We start from the raw sequence: 15436 nt of genomic DNA, 5'->3' as shown, positions 1-15436 counted from the left end.
CAGTGGTGGACAGGAGAGGGGGGGCAGTGGTGGACAGGAGGGGGGGGGTGGACAGGAGGTGGACAGGAGGGGGGGGAGGTGGACAGGAGGGGGGGCGGTGGACAGGAAGGGGGGGCGGTGGACAGGAGGGGGGGGCGTGGACAGGAGGGGGGGCAGTGGACAGGAGGGGGGGCAGTGGACAGGAGGGGGGGGCAGTGGACAGGAGGGGGGGGCAGTGGACAGGAGGGGGGGGCAGTGGACAGGAGGGGGGGCAGTGGACAGGAGGGGGGGGCAGTGGACAGGAGGGGGGGCAGTGGACAGGAGTGGGGGGTAGTGGACAGGAGGGGGGGACAGTGGACAGGAGTGGGGGGCAGTGGACAGGAGGGTGGGTCAGTGGACAGGAGGGGGGGACAGTGAGACACACACACACACACACACACACGTCTCAGTTGATGCGCCCTTTCTCAGTTCCGTTTGGCGCCGGAGGTGGGGGAGCGACACCTACCTGTACTTCCGTGCGCCGCCATCGTCTGACTCGGCGCCGCGAGGGAGGAAGGGGGTCCGCCATCTTACGCGCCGCGTGGCAGCTGCCTGTTCCCCCGCCGGGGGGGGGAGAGGTGATGCCGCTGGGGAGGGGGAGAGGTGATTTGGAGCGGGGAGGGGGGAGAGGTGATTTGGAGCGGGGAGGGGGGAGAGATGATGCCGCTGGGGAGGGGGAGAGGTGATTTGGAGCGGGGAGGGGGAGAGGTGATTTGGAGCGGGGAGGGGGGAGAGGTGATTTGGAGCGGGGAGGGGGGAGAGGTGATTTGGAGCGGGGAGGGGGGAGAGGTGATTTGGAGCGGGGAGGGGGGAGAGGTGATTTGGAGCGGGGAGGGGGGAGAGGTGATTTGGAGCGGGGAGAGGTGATTTGGGGGGGGGGGAAGAGGTGATTTGGAGCGGGGAGGGGGAGAGTTGAGTAGGTAAAGTAGGTAAAGGTATCGGTGATAATTGAATGCGGCAAGTAGTGAATATTTTCTTAGTTGACCGTAGCACATGTGAGTTGGTGTTGCGGCATGTAGGTAATGTAGTGAATATTTTATTACTTGACCGTAGCACATGTGAGTTGGTGTTGCGGCATGTAGGTAATGTAGTGAATATTTTATTACTTGACCGGAGCACATGTGAGTTGGTGTTGCGGCATGAAGTGGTACAGTGTTCCAGTGTGAGTAGGGTGTTGCGGGCATTTGAGGTAAAGGTAGCGTTGATTATTGAATGCGGCAAGTACTGAATATTGTATTAGTTGACCGGAGCACATGTGATTTGGTGTTGCGGGCAGCGGCCATTTTATAAAAGTATTGGTAAGTGCGTAGGTAATGTGCGGAGCGCACATGTCACTTGCTGTTGCTGCCATTTTAAAAACCAATATAAGAATTAAGTGCGTAGGTAAAGGTGGCGGTTATGATAGAAAGTGAAGTGGTAGAGTGTTCCAGTGTTGGTGTGCGGCCATTTGAAAGGCATTTTAAAGGTAGCGGTGATGATTTAATGCGGGAAGTACAGAATAATGTAGTAGTTGAGCGGATCAAGGTAATGTGCGGAGCGCACATGTGAGTTGCTGGTGCGGCCATTTTATAAAAAGTGCGTAGGTTAAGCTGGCGGTTATGATTTGGCGGTTATGATTTAAAGTGTTTACACAGGATGGAGAAAGTGATAAAGTGATGGAGAAAGTGAGAAAGTGGGCATATTAATATGTAAAGTCTGTGCTGTGTGTATCATATAGAAAAAGGGCAATGTTAAAGTGGCCATGTGGGCATATAGAAATATGTAAAGTGTGTGTGTTGTGTGTGTATGATGGGATGACAGTAAGTGCGTAGGTAAAGCTGGCGGTTATGATTTGAAGTGTTTACACAGGATGGAGAAAGTGAGAAAGTGGGCATTGTAGGAAGGGGAATTAGAAAGTGCTGCATTTTAAAGTGGCCATTGGAAAGTGGGCATATGTAAAGTGTTCATATACAAAACGGGGAATGTTAAAGTGGACATATGAATATGTAGGAAGGGGAATTTGAAAGTGGTGCATTTCAAAGTGGCCATTGGAAAGTGGGAATGTTAAAGTGGGCATGTGGGCATATATAAAAATGTCAAGTGTGTGTTGTGTGTGTATGATGGGATGACAGTGGCCATTGGAAAGTGGGCATATGTAAAGTGTGTGTGTGTGTGTGTGCAGGGGAATTTGAAAGTGGTGCATTTCAAAGTGGTGCATTTAAAAGTGGCCATTGGAAAGTGGGCATATGTAAAGTGTTCATATACAAAACGGGGAATGTTAAAGTGGACATATGAATATGTAGGAAGGGGAATTTGAAAGTGGTGCATTTCAAAGTGGCCATTGGAAAGTGGGAATGTTAAAGTGGGCATGTGGGCATATATAAAAATGTCAAGTGTGTGTTGTGTGTGTATGATGGGATGACAGTGGCCATTGGAAAGTGGGCATATGTAAAGTGTGTGTGTGTGTGTGTGCAGGGGAATTTGAAAGTGGTGCATTTCAAAGTGGTGCATTTAAAAGTGGCCATTGGAAAGTGGGCATATGTAAAGTGTTTATATACAAAAAGGGGAATGTTAAAGTGGGCACGTGGGCATATATAAAAATGTCATCTGTGTGTTGTGTGTGTATGATGGGATGACAGTGGCCATTGGAAAGTGGGCATATGTAAAGTGTGTGTGTGTGTGCACACAGGGGTGAGAGTGTCAGATGAACTTACCAAGGACTCTGCAGGGCATTGGTGTGTGTGTGTGTGTGTGTGTGTGTGTGTGTGTGTGTGTGTGTGTGTGTGTGTGTGTGTGTGTGTGTGTGTGTGTGTGTGTGTGTGTGTGTGTCTAAACACAGGGGTGAAAGTGCGAGATGAACTTACCAATGACTCTGCAGGGCTTCTTTGGGGGTATGCTGTCAGTGCAAGTGTGTGACAGTGAAGTAGGTGTGTGTCAGTGATGTCAGTGTAAGTTTTGGCCAATGACAGTCGTATGGGCGGTGTGTGTCACAGTGGGGCGTACCTCTTGGGCAATGACAGTCGTGCTGGCCACGGACCAATCACATTCACCGCAGCTAGTACCAACCTTTGATTTTATATATTAAGATATCCGGAGCAAATGTTTTTTCACAATTTAATTTCCAACAATAAGTTACATTATTTTTTTTAAAGGAAGTGTTTTTTTTTTTTTTTTTTTTTTTCTAACACCCCAAAACATGACCTGGGCTACTTTTAGCAATCAAGATTTGAGAAACTGCCACCAACTTCCATGCTAAATCTTTGCATGGAGTGTGTGTTTGGCCTTCTTATCAACATATGCTCCGACACATAATTACCAGCTGTTTAATGCTATAAATTGTAGGCGAAATCATTCTCCAGGGTGGCCGTAATGCGAGGACGACATTAAGAGAATGCCATAAGGCCATTTGTTGCCGTGGCAACAGGGGCAGTTGTACAACAAGAATCCATTATAAGTAAAAATACTGAGATTCTTTCCAATGTGTGAGAATGAGGTCAGGCCTTCTGTTCCACTACCAGCATTTATCATTAGTGAACTAAGGGCGCCGTGGAAGATACAGTTCAAGTATAGTTTTGTAGCCTCAAATGACAAACTTTGCATGTCCCTTCAGACTTCAGTACAAACCATACACACATGTACAGTACCAGACTAGCAACATTGCTTGTTTTTGTTTTTTAACTTTGGTGCCACACAGAATGTCATTTTAGTGTCTCTTTAACTGTGGAACATTTTTCTATTTTTTATTGTCTTCAGTGGGTCAATTACACCATTATTCTGTTAATTCACCTATTCACGTAGAGCTAAATTCATTATGGTATAAATTAACATTTTTCTCGAAGCAGAGAGTTCTCTCAATTCCCATTTTGGGTGATTGGTTTTTACATGTGTGACTAGGGAATCTCACAAATTCTGAAAGTTTGAATGCTTTTAGCAGTCATCAGTTCATATTCATCAGGGGGTCTTGAAATCATGTTTTATATCCTCCAAATGTCAGTTTCTTCGTTTCTTCATGAAAAGTCACAAACTAAATAATTCTGATTTAGCCTGCTAAAAGGGAAACACTACCTAGACCAGGGATGATCAACTCCAGTCCTCAAGGGTCACCAACAAGTCAGGTTTTCAGGACATCCTTGCTTCAGCACAAGTGTCTCAATCGTTGACTGTGCCACCTGTGCTGAAGGAGGGATATCCTTAATCCCTGGCCTCTCGGTGGCTCTTGTAGACTGGAGTGGGCCACCCCTGACCTAGACTATTCCTATCATTTTAAATCATGTGACTTTATAAAAGTACTACAGTAATTGTAGTAAGCTACAACCTTAGTATATGTTTGGCTTGTGATTAAACAAATCATTAAGGAAAAATTATTTTAAAATGGAGAATTATAGCTGTAGCAAGATTCACTGTCCCCAGCGCCACGGTTGAAGAAGCAAAAGTCTGCTGTGCTGGGGACAGTGTCTGCCGTGATGAAGCTGTGGGAGATCCATGCCTCCAAAGGGGACCTCGTAGCGTGAATCCTTTGGTCCGTGACTATTGTGGTTACGTGACGGCGGTTGGTGGTGACTCCGAAGACACTTAGTCTTGATACATCTGTAGGTACCCCCCACCCTTTTCAGCATCCAGCAGCCAAATGGGACATTTGGTCATGCTGTTTCGCTGCGCCCCCAAATGACCACTACTGTTTGGACGCAGGCAGACACTCAGCTGATCAGCCGGTGGAACCTCCACCACCGGACGCTACTAAAGTATGTTTTAATGCTTGATAAGACAGGGAGGTAATTTAAGGGTTTTTAGCCATTAGGTTAGGGGGTTAATTTAACGGGTTTTAGTGGTTAGGGTAGGGGGTTAATTTAAGGGGTTTTAGTGGTTAGGGGAGGGTATTAATTTAAGGGGTTTTAGTGGTATGGGGAGGGTGTTAATTTAAGGGGTTTTAGTGGTTAGAGGAGGGGGTTAACTTTAGGGATTTTAGCGGTTAGGGATTTTAGCGGTTAGAGTAGAGGGTTAATGTAAGGGCTTTTAGGGTAAGGGTTAAACATAGGGACTTACCTTTAGCGGCGAAGCTGCCGGCGGTGACAGGTCCAGATGGAGGACCCCAAGGTGAGTAACGGCAAAGCGCTGGCGATCATTTGGTCGCGGAGGAACGGCCGCAACCAAGTGTCCTAGATCTTACGGTTCACCAATCAAAAAGCCTAAGTCTTTGCCAACCTGCATAGGCTGCGAAAATATTTTCACTTATATAAATGGAGCTGAATTCTTCACCAGCGCAGGGAAAATGTCCTCAAAATATATGGACTGCTGGTCATTTTAAATAATTGACTTGCTAATCAGCAGCCATTTTTTCCTATCCCAGGGAATTCCACTATCTGCAAGCAATGTGAAACAAAAGATTGAAATGAGTGCCAAAAACGGTATAATTGCAAGACTTTTTTTATTCAGTTTATTAATTAGAAGATGTGTTAAAAATAAAGCTGGGTCTACATGCTGCATTCTTTTCTCCAGATTCAGGGCAGTTTTAAAACCGTTTCATCTACAAGGTGAGATAGGAGTCATATTACATAATCTACTACAATTTATGAGAATAAGAAATATCACTTTATGTTTCTGGGCATTAATTAGTTGAAATTACTGGAAACAATCAGGAAATTGATGTCAATTGCTCCTGTTGCCAGAGAAACTGGACAGTTTGGGACCTTCCCTATGGTAATCATTATAATTATCATTCATTACCAATTGGTTTGGGTATGTGTTTTAACTCTTAGTTTGCTGTATACTGCTGTTACATTTTTTTGGGAGTGAAAAGGAAAATAAAATTGTTGTTACAACAGGAAATGAAATGTTATTCCATATTAATTCATGTAGTTGGCATGGTTGGATGTATCCTTTATATTAATCATTGTGTCACGAGATATTATATAGCACCAATAGTGTATTTAAATGCCAGTAAACTATGTCTTTTGAACATTGTAAAATATATTTTCATTACAAATTGAGAACATTATGATATTGCCATGTTAAAAAAACACACAAAACATTACCAATAAGTGTATTAACAAATTAATTAATGTGAATTAGATAATGCAGATAGTGGTACCATACTGCATAATCACTAGGGATTTTCCATAATTTCATTTGTGATATCTGTTTCAGTAAAGTGATCCACTGTAATAGATTGTACAACTCCTCCCCTATTCAGACCAGACTCTAATGTACAGTACTCATTAACTGGTATAGGCTAAAGCAGTAAAATTCCGGGCATTATTGAAATCCTTTCTCTCTGGTTAAAATTCCGGGCATTATCCAATCAGTAATGCCCGTAATTTTTGCTGCTTGCATTGTGTATATTTTAAATGTTTTTTTTTCCAGCCAATCAGCTTTCAGAACAGCTCTGAGACAGGGATGGCAGGGGACTCATCAGGAAGTATCAGCCACGGGTTGACTCTTCCCCCTCCCGAGCTGACTGAGATTGACTGAGCAGATTCAGTTGAATTGGGGGGGGGGGGGAGAGGGAGTTTGCAAATAAATAAGTGTCTGTCTGCAGAGTGTGTGTAGCAGCAGCGTGTGTGGTGTGCTGTTGTGTTGTATGTGTGTGTAGCAGCAGCAGAGTTTGTGTGTAGCAGCAGTTTGTGTGTGTGTAGAGCTTCTGTGTTGTGTGCAGAACTGCTGTGTTGTGTGCAGAGCTGCTGTGTTGTGTGTAGAGCTGTGGTGTGTGTGTCAGTGTCAGCAGCAGTGTTTATGGGTGTAGCAGCAGCAGTGTGTGTGTGTTGTGTTGTGTTGTGTGTGTGTGTGTGTGTGTAGCAGCAGAGTGTGTGTGTTTAGAGCTGCTCTGTGTGTGTAGAGGTGCTGTGTTGTGTGTATGTGTGTACAGCTGCAGTGTGTGTGTGTATAGAGGCTGCGGCAGTGTGTGGATATAGATAGCTGCAGTGTAAGCATATATAGAGGTGGTTTAATGTATTTATCATTTTATTTTATGAAAAAAGCCTACATTTAGCCTATAATAGTAATAATCCCCTCAGAACAGGGCATTACTGGCCAATAATGTCCTGGCTGGGTTAAAGTCCCTCGGCTTCGCCTCGGTCCTTCAACTCTTCCAGCCAGGGCATTATTGGCCAGTAGTGCCGTGTTCTTCGAGGATTATTACTTAATTAATGGTTTCTTTGTTTTGGAAATAGGTGAATTTTGTTATAACTTCCATTTGACTACATACCTGTATTCACTTGTGATTAAATAATGCATTTATAAGGCCATATTCTTATACAGTACTACTGGCACAAACAGACTCTACCCAAGAAGCATGCAGTGTGGTGTTTGAGGCCCTAAGCAGAAAGAGATAAAGGGGCTGCAAACTAATGCAAAATGTCTCCATATTTATTTTTGTACCTGTTTTGCAGCTGACAAGAGTTTCATAAATGACACCCAAAGTGCCCCCCTGGTCACAGAGAGAGAGTGAGAAAGTAACTTAGGCAGGAATTTCACCATAACCACTACTTCATGCCTCATTCATATTTTATGTAATTTAATATTTTAAAAAGGGAAAATAATCAAATATCTGAACACTTTCTAAAGTAAATACCCTTACAAATCATTAATATTTCTGTCCCATTGAAATGCTTTCATTGGATTGTGAATGTCTGGTGCAATCTCGTTAAATAATTAGATAAACAGCAGAGCTGCCAATCTAAAGCAATCTGTCATTGAGTGGCGCAGAATGTTTACATGTTGTCATTTTGAGTTTGGTTTGAAGCTGGACTTGGGCTTCATTCCAACATGGCATTCACTTCAAAGACTCCTAAATTGTCCCAGGGAACTCATTTTGGCAGTCAGCTGTTTTTGTTTGGCATGGCTTTTTAATAGCAAAGGCATTCAGTTATTGCGTGTGAAATCTTTCTCTGCATTCAATATTGCCATTTTCAGTTACATTCGAATAGAAAGTTAAGTGCTGGAGTAATTTATTTTCCTGACCTCTAGAAGCAATGTTGGTAAACACATTGGCAAAAGAACAGGACAAAGCTTTGTACCAAGTTCAATGACAATAATATTTTAAGTGATTTTTTTTTTTTTTTTTTTAGAACCATAAAGCATTTAGACAAAATAGAAAGACAGTTTTCTGAATGTGTGTGGGATATCCGTTGTAATTATGAACCAAAAAAGTGACATTATTCTGATCAATAATGGAAGCATGAAATAAAAGGCTCAGATAGGACTAAACTGAGCTAATGCCACCTGTTACATAATGTATTTAAAAGTTAGACCTATGTTAAGGACTGACTTTAACAGTTCGTATTTTTATGAGTGTACCCCAGATATGTTTGTCAACATTGCAATTTGGGGTTTACAGTCTATTCTACTACCCCCATCTCTACCTTTTTGTTATTTCTTATCTCAAGCTGCCTGTATTAAAAAATTTGAGCTCAGACAAAGAGGCTACTAAGGGGCAGATCCAAAGGGCTCTGTTAAATCGGGGCAAATAACCTGATGTTCCCTAAATAGGTATTGGACATCATTTTCCCTGAGTTTAACAGATATCCACTGTCACGGGAGACCAGGACTTTTGACACTTATTTAAATTTGTTCCGGGATCATTCACTAGGCAAAACAAGGTAGTAAGAACAAAATGCAGTTTATTCGGGTAAACTCGCGTACAACACAAAGAATACACAAAATACAGATAAAAGCACACTTACTGGGGGCCTGGGGTGAAATCTAAGCTCTACTAGGTGCAGGGTGCCTGCTTCGGTAGGCTTACCTTGACCGGGATATACACCCGGGCTTCCTAGTCATCTTTTTGGCTTTAGTTCCTAGCTGTGACCGCTTTGTTCTAAAATGAGAACTTGGACCTCGCGGGTGACTTAGTCTCCAGGGCAGACTTTCCTAGCTTCAAAACGTAGCTGGTTGCTCTGCTATTCGTGACGGAGCAACTTTGAAAAGTCCGCCCTAGCTTCATCAACAGAAGTCACTAGATCTTCTGGTTCTCTGACTCAGCCAACTCCTTACATAATCTCCGCTGTTCTGTCTTCAGCATGGAGGAAGGAGGAGCGACCAATCAACGCGTGGGAATTCCCTGATGCCAGCCAATAGGAATAGGGGCTCGTCCTTTGGCTGACGCCAGAGGAGGGGGCGTGCCAGGTCGGCTCAGGATGCCCTGTGGGCAGGGCATATGAATTGACCAATTGGAAACGCGCCGACATTCTGCCACTACCCCCAGTCAACCCATTGCCACCTATTGGGCAGGCTCCACTGAGTCTGGCAGACCAATGTGTCCTCCCAGCAGGGGATCTCTGTTCTCTGGACCCAGTACTCCACCCTGCCCTGGCCACTTAACACCCCGATACTTCTCAACATCACGTCTCCTCTTTGAACTCCGATGTATCCAGACTTCCCGGCACCTATATGGATGCCCGGGGCTGACTGAATAGACATTTCTAGTAAAAGCACAAATAACATAAAACATACTTTAATAGATAGGATCCCTTGGGGAGACTCATATTTGTAAGGGAAATAGGACTGAGACATCTGGGCTCGAAAACCAGGAGTCTGGGGGAAACTGGGCAACCCTGGTGTAATTCAACCCAAGTACCGACAAAGCCTGCAAGCTGGGGAAATTAGGGGACTACTGGTATCTTTGGCCCCCAAACTCCTGCAACCAAACCAATTGCATTTGTACCCAAATATCCCACCTAAAACTTACACATAGAACGTTTGATGAGCCTAGGGCACAGGGACCGTGAAAAGTGGAAAAGCAGGGGGCACTTTAACTTTTACATGTTACAATACCTGGCCCCTGGCTTACGGTGCTAGATAGCTGCCTGGGACCCATGGTTCTCAGGCTTACGGTGCTAGATAGCTGCCAGAGACCCATGGTTCTCAGGGGTAACCAGATGGGTTTATCCTTTATTGTATAGCCTGGTTACCCCCTTACCGTCACATCCACAAAGCTAAATATATTAAAAAAACAATGGCCATTAGTGATCTCATTAGCACAGGCTTAACCCCATGTGAAGTTAGCACTGCATTGCGTTAGCTTCAAATAACATGCCTGTAAGCCTGTCTTACCCAAGGCGGCATTACTTCCACCCAGACCCTAAATAAGTGTTTAATTAAAGTTAAAAAAAAAGAGAAGACAGGAGAGGAAAAGAACCCCATAACTAACAATATGATAGTTACATCATACCTACTGTAACTGTGGTATTACAATTATCCAGACCCTGAAAAATACCTATTTCAGGGTGTGGGTGGGAGTAGCTCTGACCTAACTAATGTACCGTTTTTTCCCTGCGTTAACTACAACAGAGCTTTGTGGATATGTGTGAACACCTCTTTTGGATATTATTAGCACTAACATCTGTTATAGTAACGCAAGGGGTCATTACAGCTGTAAATTGCACTTAACGCAGCGTTAGTGAGCTTTAAAGATACCCGTTAGCCCTTAAGTTAATTTCTCATAATGTTAATAACTGAGCATTGTGGATCTAAATCTGATTATTTTATCATTGGAGTGAAGTAAATAAGATTAACCGTGACCATTAATTTAGTTTGCATCGCAAATGAAAACAAAGGAACATTAAGGAAAAAAAATATTATTTGATTTATCTAAAAACGCACTGTGCTATTCAAAAATACAATATCGCTGTCATTGGTTCAATTCGGTCCCACATAGATGTGCATTTTTAAATTGAAAAATGTGTATTCCTTACTGCTCAGCAATGCAGTACCAACAATTACATTGTATTTTATCCCACTATATGTTTGCATGGTAAAAAGCAGGTACAAATGATGTACCATATATGTTACATTAATAAGTATAAATCAGTACTGTATATCTTGACAAACTTAGAGTATAAACTAATCGATCACTTGCTTGGATGATAATAGTGTTATATCTTACTGAACATGCACATGAAATACAGTGATATAAACAAAAACTAAACACTTGAATGTTGTTGTTCTTTTTTCCATAGGACTTCCAAACCATCTTCCCATCTGTCTCCCTTTTTGATAAATTTGGACGTATTTATTCCAAGACTGGAGAAGCAGTATAACTCCATTTTGTATCCAAGAGAAGGAATGGAAGTATGTTCAATAAACATCTTGTACACGAGAAGGCATGGAAGCATTATCAATAAACATGTAAACTGCAAATGAAAATGGGTGAAGCTGTTTGGTGTGTCTTCCAAATTTTATTTTTATGTGTGCTTACCTTCTCTCATACATTACATTTCGACATTTCACATGAACAAACAATGGTTATTTTTTCAATTATACTTTAGCCTGTAATTTATACAAGGAATGTGTTACACAGTGTTTCATTGACTGTGTAGCCAGGTACCCCCTTGGCTACTAATTTCTCTGCCTAACATACGTCCTGGTACCAGCGCAGGCAGTGTTAGGGTTAAAGACAAAAAAGAACAGCGCAAAACGCATATAGTGAAGTAAGTACAAATTATATTAGAAACATTAAACAGGTGATATATCTGCGTACATCAGAATAGAATCAACGAGCATTTCATGTTCTCAGACATGAGTTTACCAGACGCCAGGGAACAGCCGGAGCAGTCTCTCACTCTGCATACACTGGTGATCACGATCAGGAACCTCTACAGCACAGGGTAGTGTCCACAGGTAGGTAACCCCTCCCAGGGTAGTTGTAGGCTTCCTCCTTCGTGTATCGTCTCGTCTGGAAACAAGTTCTCCGTTCATCAGCAACTCTGATGTGGGGAGAATTGAGCTCACAGTCCAGCCCGCTATCCGCTACTTCCGCACTCGGCACACTGGTCCGTGGCGATATTAGTGACGTCTGCACTCAGGAGCAGAGAGTGTCGCGGTTTGGGAACACTTAGATTTCAGATTGTGTAGATGTAGATTTGGCTGCAAAACTTAATCCTACGCGTTTCCCAAGTGTTCCGGTCCCACGTCGTCAGTGATGGCGTCCGCCTCCACGTGGGGTGGTATCCAGCTGGAGGGTCCCACCGTGATGATTCTCTAGCCTTGCGGTGATGGTCCGGTCCCAGACCACAGGCCGCAACTGCTGCCCGGCATTCCGCTGTGTCCCTGACACTAATGGTGCTAAGTGGGGCAGCGTCCCTATCTAAGTGGCCTGTCCCTATAGCAAAATGTAGCACATAATCTTTTTTCTTGCACTGTCCCTATAGCAGCCATAAAATATATGGGAGTCGGGTCCCAGCTGGGGCCTAATGGGGTCTCTGGCCTAGTGCAGGGGTCTAAAGACACCCTGTACACACACCCTTACCCTCTGATGTCCCAGCTCCGACTGGCGTGGTCACTGAAGCGCGCCAAATGTATCAATCTGGGAGCAGGGGAATCCGGGAGCCCTATTGGCTCTGTCGCGCAATGGGGTCTCGTAGTTTCCCTACGGAGCCTATCTATAATGGCCGCCGCTCCAGTGAGTATACTGCGCATGCGTATCTCTCCCAGGGGCTCATGGGACCTGTTGTTCATGCGCGAAGACTCTCTATTAGCCGCCACTACTGCTCTTTGCGCGCGCATAACCAATATGGTGCCGCCCTGCAATGGGAGCCGCCGTGGACCTCCGGTGACCCGGTCGCCTCTCCTGGCTGCCCGCAAGCTCCTACACCATCAGGCCACTCTCCCCAGCTTCTGCTGACAGCCGCCCAGGAGGTAAGGGGACCCTGGGGGGACTTGGCCACATAAATTTTAAACTTGTTATATTATATCAGAGCAGGGGCGTAGCTAAAGCCTGGGCAAAGCCCAAGCGCCCGCACTCTTGGGGGGCCTGCTCTCTCCCACCTCGCTCCCCCACTACCCCACTGTCAACAGCACATTGCGGGGCCTGAGATGGTGGACGGAAGCAGAAAGGGAAATCCCTTCCTCTGAAGGTGGACAGGGACTGGGTCTTGGGGGCAGGGCCCTGAGATGCAGTAGGAAGAACAGAAGGGGAAATCCCTTTCTCTACAGAGCCTCCGTAGGTGGACGGGACCTAGGTCGGGGCGGGGCCTCAAGTAGTGCAGCATGGAGCTGTAGCCTGAGAGACAGGCTGGGATAGGTGAGAGGGAGGCGAAGGGTTAAATCACAAGGGTAAAAACAGACACGAAAAGGAAAGGATACAGGAAGGAAGAGACAAAGACAAAATAAAGTACAAGTGAGAAATACATATGAGGTAAAAGAATGACATGAGAGAGAGAAAATAGAAAGCAGAGAGAAAGAGAAAAGAGCAGAGAGCGAGAAAGACATGAGGGAGAGAAAAGAGAGAGAAATGAGGGGGCCCTGAATTTTTTTTGCCCAGGGGCTCGCACATGTCTAGCTACGCCACTGTATCAGAGTATTATATTATCACAAATGGATTGGTTATACAAAGCGCCTCCTGATTTATCTACATTTAAAATGATACATCTTTTATCAAAATATTGAGTGGAGTGTTCTCTTGCCGGCTGTGGGAAACCCAGATAAAGCATTAGTCACCCGAGGCATCCTAGTACTTGCTATGAAATAATACATTCAACAGTTGCCTTATTTAAAACTTGTCAAATTCTCTATACAATGCTGATAGTATCATCATAAGTATGCTATAATAAAGATGTGTGTGGGGGCATCACCACTTTATTACTATTTTTGAACAATTCTACAGTTGCGCTTCTTAATTAAATAAAATAGGATTTATTTTCAAAAGGTTGTTCCACTTTCTGTTCTTAAAACCTATTGCATACGCACTTCAAATTAAGGTACCACATCTTTTTTTTTTAAAGACACTATATCCATTCATTGAAAGAATGTAATTTGTTTCCTCTAAACCCTGCAAAAATGTTGAAATGTGCAGTGTTATAGATCTATGACCAGGGCATTTTACATCATATCCTATAGAATAAAGAAGCTTACTATTTAAAAACACACTAATATTGTCCATTATGGATTCTGGAACAGTGTTGTGAAAAGATTTTTGATTAAATTATAAACTCAAGAAGGATAGGGCTATGAGATGAACACCCATAATTCTGCATTTATATGCTTTTACCCCATATAAGGAGAGCCATGAATATTCTATTAACTTAATTTGTTGTAATGAATATCTTTATGCTTGGATGCACTCTTATTTTATCATACTGGAGGCTTCACATACTTGTATATGATCAAAATAGGGCTGAAAGCACAAAGTAGTTTATAAATATACAGCATCTTCATATTCTGTGTCACATAAAAAGAAACTGTCCTCTCAACCCTGTCTTTTCTTGATGCAATAATACAGTGGTGGATAATAAATAGCCATTGGAATAAATGTATAAGAAAGAAGACACTTGATTATTAATATTCTTTAAATTAATAATGACAGGGTCTAAAGAGTGGTTGGGCCCACTGTATTTCTGATCTCATGCACAGCTCTTTTTTTTTTGCAAACACAGTATGATTCTTATTCTAGACCTGTTGTCCAGCAATATAATGGGATCTGCATTAACACACCTTTGATGACAATGTGCTTCGGGTTTGGGATTTGTGAAAGTCAAAGTAGTTGAATTATCCTGCGCTGTCCTATATTTTTGGAGAGACCTTTTTTGTGGTATATGAGAGAGGTAATTTCGACCAATTTAATTTAGAAGATAAAATTTAGTTTTATTGAAAATATAACAAGTCCTCATGCAATAAAAGATGAAGAATGTATGTGACATTTTAAAAATAAATACGGCAAAATGTTACAATGGAATCTTAAAAAGAAGGTCTGTTGTCCTTTTTGTTCTTGTCACACTTTTATGAATGTAACATTTTGAAAAGTTTGTCTTTCTGTACAGCAACAGGAAATTCATTTCATTTAATATCGGTAAGTGAGAAATGGCCCCTTTAGACTTAGATTTAATTTCACCAAATAAACTTAAGTGCTTTTCTTCTGCATGGAGGAGGTTGCTAAGGAGTTTCATACACAAAACTCTTGATGAATAAAGAGGCCCCAGTAATTTTTCGATGTGAGAGCTGTCTATTTGATTGCTGCAGCTTCAGAGTAGTTCATCACTTTACGATAATTCACTCTGTGCTGCTTTTTACTTCTATACTACAATTTCCCATCAGTCCGATTAGAAATGGCAATGCTTTTATCAGATTAATCTTGGTTTATTTTTAAAAATATCTCTGACCTAGGTAAAACAAAACCTCTGCATGCAGACACTCTTTGCATATGTTGGGTTTTCAATTGGAACAGTGTTTTACAAACAGGTTCTTTATAATTCAGTTTCATTGGATGACCCAAATTCCTTAGGGGGAGATTCACTATTCAATAAGCATCGATGCAGGTATCACACTAAACCGCCTTTCAAGTCAGTTGTAGTTAACGCCGGATCAGAGTGCAATACCCCACATCGATGCTTAGTGAATCCCAGCGATATTTGGTTTTAACGAGCAAGCCTGCTTTTTGCCGAAATAATAACAATCTTCTTTAATTGTTAATTCTAATGATACTGTATGTAAAAGAGGTGTTCACTGTAAC

The 15436-nt window shown here is 43.0% G+C and overlaps 1 protein-coding gene across 1 annotated transcript in view; it reads left to right on the top strand.

Moving 5' to 3' along the window:
* The window catches only part of SPATA17 (spermatogenesis associated 17), a 296011-nt gene extending 284875 nt beyond the window's left edge, over positions 1-11136 (top strand). Inside the window, exon 10 of the mRNA XM_075595597.1 lies at positions 10950-11136. Within this exon, the coding sequence (XP_075451712.1) occupies positions 10950-11030 (81 nt within the window). The 3' untranslated portion in view covers positions 11031-11136. The remainder of the gene's footprint in view (positions 1-10949) is intronic.
* The last annotated feature ends 4300 nt before the right edge of the window (positions 11137-15436 follow it).

The sequence above is a fragment of the Ascaphus truei genome, chromosome 4, assembly GCF_040206685.1.
Source record: "Ascaphus truei isolate aAscTru1 chromosome 4, aAscTru1.hap1, whole genome shotgun sequence".
In the NCBI taxonomy this organism is placed as follows: domain Eukaryota; kingdom Metazoa; phylum Chordata; class Amphibia; order Anura; family Ascaphidae; genus Ascaphus; species Ascaphus truei.
Note: the sequence above shows the minus strand (reverse complement) of the source record. Positions and strands in the feature narration are given on the sequence as shown.